The 9674-nt window shown below is 35.6% G+C and overlaps 1 protein-coding gene across 1 annotated transcript; it reads left to right on the plus strand.

The window, feature by feature from the left end:
- Positions 1 to 1036: 1036 nt before the first annotated feature.
- Positions 1037 to 1908, plus strand: LOC111519214 (akirin-like). The gene is made up of 2 exons (XM_023178817.2): positions 1037 to 1178; positions 1241 to 1908. The coding sequence occupies exon 2, from the start codon at positions 1287 to 1289 to the stop codon at positions 1788 to 1790; it is 504 nt and encodes a 167-aa protein (XP_023034585.1). The 5' UTR covers positions 1037 to 1178; positions 1241 to 1286; the 3' UTR covers positions 1791 to 1908.
- The last annotated feature ends 7766 nt before the right edge of the window (positions 1909 to 9674 follow it).

A 9674-nucleotide genomic window follows, 5' to 3' on the forward strand; every position in this document is an offset into this window, starting at 1 on the left:
CCCTATTGACCACTAAGTTGACCGAGCAATATGATATCTTTGTCAAATTCACACACGATCAGATTCAACGTCGCTCTGAGCCACAATCCAGCTATTTCACCTAAGGTTATAGCTGTAGCGTTATAGTAGTTAATTGCTTGTTTATATGATTTATAAATCCGTTCATTGCTTACGTTTTGAAATAAATTCTGGTTCAAGTAAAACCATAGTTATTTATCACAATTCACTTTGAACATCAATCATACACAAAAAGAGTTAACAAAATAGACGAAAGATATTAAACTAATTCATTTTAATCTAGTATCTAAAAATTAATACTTAATATCTAATATTAAATAATATAATCAAAAATAATCACGTTCTAAGTCCCTGAAATTTACGGAATCGGTTATCACCAATGTGTGGTATGTCACAAACTCTTGTGTATAAAACTTTCTTTTGTATTGTGAATTGCCAGTTTCTCTAGGCTGTTGGTTAAATCGACTCGCATGAGATATTGTCTCAGGTTAATAGGTCGGTACCATGTAGACAGAGTAGACATCCTATTATAACTTTAGCCCTTAGTCTTTGTTCTACTAACTACGCCTTGCATGAAACTTAAGCGTCATTTGCTCTGATTAAATATAAGATACCGAGCAGATCACAGGGAATATACCGTCTATACCGAGCCGATCACAGAGAATAGACCGTCTATTCCCTGTGTTCTGCTCGGTATCTTCTATTTTTCTAGAACATCTATCGTCTCTTATTTAGTTCAAATCTATAGCTATAGTGCTATTATTTTTGTGTCTGTTTTTTCTCATTATAAGCTTTGGCAAGCACGACGCAGGCTTTAAACTGTTTTCGTAGGGTGCCTCGAATGTACCTCGCATAGTATCGTCAAAGTCCGCTAATTATTATCTTAGTTTTTGGCGACCATTTTGTACGGAGTCAAGAAAGCAGCGAAAATCAGGCAAAGATTGTTGATAGTATTTGAAATTGTAGATGAAAATTTCAAATCTTAACGTGATAAATTTTCGACAATAATGTTCCAATAAGGTAACCCTAGAATTATTATTCAAGCAAAATCATATACTTTTCACGATTCGATTTCGATTTCAATCATAAATAAATCAGAACTCGTCTTATCCGTCATCATAACGAAAAAAAAAAACAAATAAAAAGTGGAAAACAAAAATGTAAATAATTGTGAATGTGAAACAAGAACTTGCTATTAATTTCTTCATTACCATCTTTGTAGCAATTTTAGGGTGCTTATTAACAAATTTGTGCTGATTAACCAAGGAATGGCTTATAATTCACGTAAACGTATCGTATCTTGGGATGCATTGGATGTGTGTCCAACAAAGCGTCGTCGATTGAGTTCAAATTCTCATAATACCCGCAATTCTGAAACGCCAAAAGTCACATTATGGGATTTGCCTTACGCTGCTTGTTATCGCTTTGCAAAACACAGCAGCAGGAAGCAGTCAAGTCCCTTCTCAAAGTTCAAAATCACTCCTGACCAAATATGCGAGGGTCTTAATAATACAATCAAAACACTAAAGAAACCCAAGCAGTTTGCCGCAATTCTAGGACAAGCGGAACTGGAATCGGATTGGGGTCTTTTCACATTCAAGCAGGTGCAGCTCATTTGCGAGAATATGATTAAAGAATCGGAGAATAAACTCTGTGAATTGTACGAAGCCCTATTGACCAGTAAGCTGACCGAGCAGTATGATATCTTTGTCAAATTCACACACGATCACATTCAACGTCGCGCTGAGCCACCATCCAGCTATTTTACCTAAGATTATAGCTGTAGCGTTATGTTGGCTTATTGCTTGTTTATATATTTTATAAATCCGTTCATTGCTTACGTTTTGAAATAAATACTGGTTCAAGCAAAACCATAGTTATTTATCACAATTCGCTTTTAACTTCAATCATAAATTAATTCATTTTAATCTTATATTAAATAAAATAATCGTTAAACTATAACCGGGACTGTGTTTATTCATCAGAAATGTTCCTCCAGGGTTGTTGGTTAAATCGACTCGTATGATGTTTTTGACTCAGGTTAATCTGTCGGTACCATGTAGAGTGTCATTTGCTCTGATTAAATAGAAGATACCGAGCAGATCGCAGGGAATAGACCGTCTATACCAAGCCGATCACAGGGAATAGACCGTCTCTTCATATCTAGCTATAGTGCTATTATTTGTGTGTCTGTTTTTTCTTATTCGCAATTCGTGCCGTGCTTTAAATGCTTTGGCCACCGCGAAGCAGGCTTTAACCTGTTTTTGTAGGGTGCCTTGAATACACCTTGCATAGTATCGTCTACGTCCGCGAATTATTATCATAGTTTTTGGCGATCATTCTGTACGGAGTCAAGAAAGCAACGAAAATCTGGCATAGATGACTCAAGATGGTTCAAGCTAAACCATAGTTATAATAACAATAACACTGACCCGTTATTGATCAAATTTGCACAGTCATTAACATGACTGTTTTAAACTGTATTAAATTAAACAATATCTTTGCGTTTTTTTGAATTCAAAAAAAAAAGTTGAAAGTTGCAAAGAAGTAGCGAGGCACGCTGCGTGTGTGTGTACTTATGTATAAATTGAATATGCCTTGATGTAGTACAGTACCATACCGTTAAGGCTTTATCATAAGAACACTACAGCAACGGTATGCTTATAAATTGATATATAAATGAAATTTTTTTTTCGTTTTATTCGGAATTTTTATATTTTTTATAACTTTATCCAAATGAACTTTTACTCTGTTAATTTTTTTTTTCTAGTTATAACTTCTATCTTTTTCGCAGTTATTATTTTTTCTATCTATACTAACTATCTTATATATAGATATTTTGATTAACTACCTTGTTTTTCTACTATTTTACGTGCACACTGTAATCTATATTTAAATTCTTTATGGTAAGCTTCAATGTTGTAGACTGGATCTATCTCATTGGATGTCATAAAACTATAGGGGATGGAAATTTTTCCAAAAATCAATTCAAAGGGACAGTGCTCATGAACTGTTGATGGCGTGGTATTTTAGCAATAAGTATAATATGTAAGCCATGTATCGCAATCGTAAGATCTATGATATTTATGCAATGTTCTATGATTTCGTTTGATGGTTCCTAAAGTTTGATGGTGATATGCTGTGGAAGTGACGAGGTCAATTCCTAGTAGATTATATAGTTCTTAAGCTACCTGATTTTTATATTCTGTGTCCAAATCAGTAATTATTTTCTTGATAGGGCCATACGTCAAAATTACTTTTTAAAAAATTGCGTTGGTTATGTCTTTGGCACTTTTAGTTTGCACAGGAATACTAACTAGGTATTTTGTTAAGTCGCAGATGACTGTGACCGCATATTCGTACCCGTCTTCCGTTTTTATTGTGTCAATTAACACAACATCAAAAGCATTTTGAGGTGTTGGTGTTATAGCCATAGATTGCTTTGTGTGTCGTTGTGTTTTATTTAGCTGGCAATGGGTGCAATTTTTTACAGATGGGATCATTGTGATATTTACGCATTATTCCAAGTTTTTCGTCGTCATTAATAATGGTTTTCAATCTGGGAGTGAGGGTTATACTTAAATTTTTTATTTTGGATCCTTAAATGTTGAAGTATGGAGTGCTGCAGCTGTTAAATAAATTGTCGTCTAGCGACAATTGGTACCTTCTCAGACCAGCTACTTTTTCACGCTGTGAAAAATATTTTTCTAAATCGATTCTTTCATTAATACGGTCCAACGTGTAAATTATTTTCTTTACCATAATTATTTTATCGAATTTTGAAAAATTCGATCACGTTTCTTGACTTCTTTCCACTGAGACGTCTCAGTAATAGGTAACTCTTTACTATGTGACGGATTTTTATTTATGCGAGTCGAAACTGGGTTTTGTGTTTTACTTTGTAATCGTTGCTAAGTAAACGTATACAGAAGGGTCAGAGCATATCGAGTATTTGTCGGATTTCAAGAAAATCTTGGACAAAATTGCTGGAGTTGGAATCGAAATATTGGACGAATTCGACAATTTCGTTGTCGACATAGAGAGCTGAGAGAAGAAGAAGAACGCAAAAGAGAGAGTGAAAAACCTATCGAGAGCGCAAAAGCATTTACAGTGGTGGAAAGGCAATCGATGCAGAGAGACAATTGGAAGCAAAAGCAAAAGGTTTGGAATTGTTTTGCGTGTGGCGGCAAAGGCCATTCTAAAGCAAATTGTCCCGGTGTAAGCTGTCGGAAGGTTGCATCGAACACAAATAAGACAGTACAGTCATCGTTAGGTTTGCTAAACGCATTGGACTCGAAATGTTTTGAACGATAGAACTGGTTTGTGGACAGTGGCGCCACCAGCCGTATGTGTTGTGACAGAGATTTGTTTTCAAAACTTGAGAAACATTCGTAGAAAATTGTTTTGGCTGATAATAACTTTTTTCAGGCTGAAGGAAAGGGCGAGGTAAAGCTAAATGCCGATTCCCCTGTTATGCTCCTCTCCTGGTGTTATCGGTAAGTGAAGAAGAAGTAGTAGGCAAAACGTGGAGACGAAAAGGTGCGAACGAATAAGAACGGCCATTTTATTGCAAAGTCTCAATTAATTAATAAACTTATATTAATTATCTACCTAAACGTACGTGTCTGGTATTTCTATTTTTCCCGTAAGCCGCACTCCCTGCCAAAGCCTTCATGACCGCTTCTTCATCTACAATCTTTTACTGGGTAATGGGATTTACAATCGACATTTTAAGAAGTAGTTTCTGTAGTGATAAGTGTGTGTTTTCAAAAAATTACCTGTTGTGAAAAAGTGCATTTGATTGGTTATTATTTTAGTACCTACAAAGCGGAAATTGGGGATTTGGACTTTTCACCCAAATGTTTTGTGGTTTAAATACCTGCAGTCGAGACAATATTATCTACCTCTTTTTAGAAACGGGTTTAAAACATTGAATCAATTCAGGTAAGTACCTAAGTAGGTAACATTACTTTCGAACATTAGGTCAGCATTTATGCAAAAAATTACTTGTTGCGTAAAAGTGCACGTGTAAGATTATTAATTTCGGTACCCAAAATAGCTAAAAGGTATGAAACGTATTACCCTGTTTAAATACCTGCATTTTAGAATACAATGATATATAATCATTGCATATTGAATTTTGCAGTTTAGTCAATCTTAAAAAAATTAGAAAAATATTCAAAGTCAAAAAGAAAACGTGATCTCTATCTGGTAAAAATAGTGAATAAGGTACTTCTAATATAAAGTGAGCAACAAATATTGTATACACAAAGTAAATAAAAAGTATATATAGTCATATATCCAACTTCAATACACAAAACCTTATAAACTTTTCGCCCCCTAAAATCAAACTTTAAAGTAAACATCCGTTTTTTATAATAAACAATTGGACACTTCAAATAACAATTGTCACCCTAAAAGTCAAAAGCGTGAGGACGCTAATTAAGCATTAAAATTCGGGCCATTCAAATCCGTTTAATTGAACACTTGCAATAATAATAGTCCCCCTAAAAGCCAAAATCGTGAGAACGCTAATTCAGCATTAAAATTCGGGCCAATCAAATCACACCAATATCGATCACGCCACTAGAGGGCTCACAAGTTTAGCCTATAAATATTACTCTAAGACATCTTTGTACTTTAGTTTTAAGTATTCACTCATTGAACAAAGTACCGTCTTTCAACTCAACAAAACCAATACCTTTTTTTTTTCTGGTAAGACCAGATATATAATTGGCGCGGTAAAAGTGAACTTGTTATTATATCCGTGTGACACATAAAATTATTATCCGTGCGTTACATAGAATTAGTGAATAATCACTATAAAACTCCGATCCGACATCAAGAACTTACGGGAACGCTCAAAAGTCTACAACAGTGAAAAATATTTACGCCAACTGTGCGCGGAAATATCAACTGTGTGTTGCAACCAAAAACTTCCAATTGTGGAACAAAAACGCCAACTGTCTGGAAATATTAACTGTGTGTTACAGCCATAAAATTCCAATTGTGGAACAAAAACGCCAACTGTGTGTGGAAATATTAACTGTGTGTGTTACAACCAGAAACTCCAATTGTGGAACAAAACGCCAACTTGTGTGCGTATACAATAAAACACCACTAAAAAACAAAAATGGCCGTAGAACTCACCGAAGCCCACCTCAATCAAGCACTGTCTTCGTAAAGACAGGTGGCCAACTATGATGGAGCACCAGAGAATCTGACATCATTCATAAGGAGGATAGATTTCATCATGCACCTATATCCAACACATGACATAAGGCAACATAAAGCAGAGGGCCGGGGCTAACTTCGACCGCGTCAAAGTTTGTATACCCTTGCAACTTTTTTGGTAACTTTTTTCTTACCTATAGCCATCAAAGTGAAAAAACGTTTAAGCTAAAAAGGCTAATGTCCAAAAGAAACGCCTACAATCGCATAGGAAATAACGAAGTATTGATCAAAGTCACTGTTTTCCACCGATCGTTCCTATGGGAGCTATATGATATAGTTACCCGATCCCTATCAAATTTGGCACAGTCATTAACAGATATATTAAACTAACAAATGTTCAATTTGAAAGCAATCGCGTCAAAAGTAACGAAGTTATTGACAAAAGTCACTGTTTTCGAAAGATCGTTCCTATGGGAGCTATATGATATAGTCACCCGATCTTGATCAAATTTGGCATAGTCGTTTATATGTGTAATTAACTCACCAATATTAAATTTCACGACAATAGCTCAGAAAATAACGAAGTTATTAAGAAAAGTCACTGTTCGTGACTTTGTCATTTGTATGGGAGCTATATGATATAGTGATCCGATCCGGCTGAATCCGAGATATACAACGCCTGCAGTATATACAAGCCTACATGCAAAATTTCAGCTCCGTAGCTCTTACGGTCTAGGAGGAGTTTGCGTTGATCCAGACGGACGGACGGACGGACGGACGGACGGACGGACGGACGGACGGACATGGCTATTTGAACTCGTCTCTTCGTGCTGATCAAGAATATATATACTTTATATGGTCGGAGATGCTTCCTTCTATGCGTTGCACACTTTTGACCAAAATTAATATACCCTTTTTGCAAGGGTATAAATATTGTTCAGCGCAATCGAGATGCAGCTCACTGGAGAAGCACAACGACTTTCGCAAATTGGACAAGCCAACACCTGGGCGGAACTAAGAACATTCCTCATCAACGAATTGAAGACGCAGACCCCATGTGAGGAAATTCTTCGACGCCACTACAACACCAACTATACAGGAAACCTTCGTATGTTTGTGTATTATAACAAACAAGCTTAGTCTGGAAAACGATGCAAATAACACTACTCTTTATACAAATGCTTTAAATAACACTATAAAAGATGGAGTCAAGAAAAAATTACCCGATAGATTATTTATGACGTTAGCTAGGTATGATATAACCACAGTTAGCAAGCTGAAACAAATAGCTCAAAGAGAAGGGTTATACGAGGATAGTATTACAGAAATCAGGAAATCAAATCAAAGCCAAAATCAAAACCAAAAAAGTGGAAAATCTTTTGTACCCAATAGTAAAACTCCGTCTCAAACAAAACAATCCGATACAACACAAAACCAAAAACTTTTCCAAGAATTTCAACAAAAATTATATATTGACAGGGCTCAAAATCCAATAAATTATCAACAGCAAAATAACTATCAAAAAAATAATGTAGCAAACCAGTCTACAAAAAGGCAAAGAGAAAGTAATAGTGTAATAGTAATGGTAATGGTAATAGTAATAGTAATAACGAAGTTATTAAGAAAAGTCACTGTTCGTGACTTTGTCATTTGTATGGGAGCTATATGATATAGTGATCCGATCCGGCTGAATCCGAGATATACAACGCCTGCAGTATATACAAGCCTACATGCAAAATTTCAGCTCCGTAGCTCTTACGGTCTAGGAGGAGTTTGCGTTGATCCAGACGGACGGACGGACGGACGGACGGACGGACGGACGGACATGGCTATTTGAACTCGTCTCGTCGTGCTGATCAAGAATATATATACTTTATATGGTCGGAGATGCTTCCTTCTATGCGTTGCACACTTTTGACCAAAATTAATATACCATTTTTGCAAGGGTATAAATATTGTTCAGCGCAATCGAGATGCAGCTCACTGGAGAAGCACAACGACTTTCGCAAATTGGACAAGCCAACACCTGGGCGGAACTAAGAACATTCCTCATCAACGAATTGAAGACGCAGACCCCATGTGAGGAAATTCTTCGACGCCACTACAACACCAACTATACAGGAAACCTTCGTATGTTTGTGTATTATAACAAACAAGCTTAGTCTGGAAAACGATGCAAATAACACTACTCTTTATACAAATGCTTTAAATAACACTATAAAAGATGGAGTCAAGAAAAAATTACCCGATAGATTATTTATGACGTTAGCTAGGTATGATATAACCACAGTTAGCAAGCTGAAACAAATAGCTCAAAGAGAAGGGTTATACGAGGATAGTATTACAGAAATCAGGAAATCAAATCAAAGCCAAAATCAAAACCAAAAAAGTGGAAAATCTTTTGTACCCAATAGTAAAACTCCGTCTCAAACAAAACAATCCGATACAACACAAAACCAAAAACTTTTCCAAGAATTTCAACAAAAATTATATATTGACAGGGCTCAAAATCCAATAAATTATCAACAGCAAAATAACTATCCAAAAAATAATGTAGCAAACCAGTCTACAAAAAGGCAAAGAGAAAGTAATAGTGGAATTAGCAAAATGGACACATCAGAATGCCTCTGAACAATCGGAAGAAGAGATAGAGACAAGTCCTTCATCAGAATAATAATGAACAATAAACCTTTGAGATGTGTAGTCGCCTCAGGATCTTCAATAAACATAATGTCCCAAAACTTTTTAAATTTCAAAATCCATTTAGGAGATTCCAAAATACACATGATTGAAGGAGCAGTAGAATTAAAAGAAATAATTTTTCTTGCACCCAGTAAACTTTGTTCGACAGAACAAAAATTTTATATTCATAAATTTTCAAATAAATATGACATGTTGATACGCAGAACTTTCCTAAAAACATGTAAAGCCCAAATAAATTACGAAGAAGAATACGCAAAACTAGGAAACTATACATTTTATTTCAGAGATAATGAAAAAATAGAAAGAGAACAAAATATAGAATGTTTGGAGCCACCTGCAGATAGGGACCCAGACACAAATTTTGCGATTGAAAATGAAATAATAGAAAGTAATGAGTATAGACTCGACCATTTAAACAACGAAGAAACACAAAAACTTAAAAAAGTCTTGTACGAATTCAGTGACATTCAGTACCGCGAAAGTGAAAATTTGACTTTCACGAGTACTATAAAGCACCCTATTCATACAAAACATGAGGACCCAATTTATAAACGACCATACAAATATCCCCTAACGTTTGATATAGAAATCAACAAACAAATAAATGAAATGAAATGATCGAACAGGGTATCATTTGTAAGGAAGCTCTGGCTGGGGTACAGTTCTCAGTCCCAGAGTCCCGTCTACAGAACATTTATTTGATCTGGAGACCTTGATGAGTATTAGGATATGAGACTGAGACCACATGAAGGGGTGGAAAGGGAAGGGAAAGGGGTAGG

Source organism: Drosophila willistoni, unplaced genomic scaffold, assembly GCF_018902025.1.
Source record: "Drosophila willistoni isolate 14030-0811.24 unplaced genomic scaffold, UCI_dwil_1.1 Seg800, whole genome shotgun sequence".
Classification (NCBI taxonomy): domain Eukaryota; kingdom Metazoa; phylum Arthropoda; class Insecta; order Diptera; family Drosophilidae; genus Drosophila; species Drosophila willistoni.

What these genes read in the sequence shown, in the direction of transcription:
- LOC111519214 (XM_023178817.2), top strand. Translation starts at nt 1,287, where the DNA reads ATGGCTTATAATTCACGTAAACGTATCGTATCTTGGGATGCATTGGAT.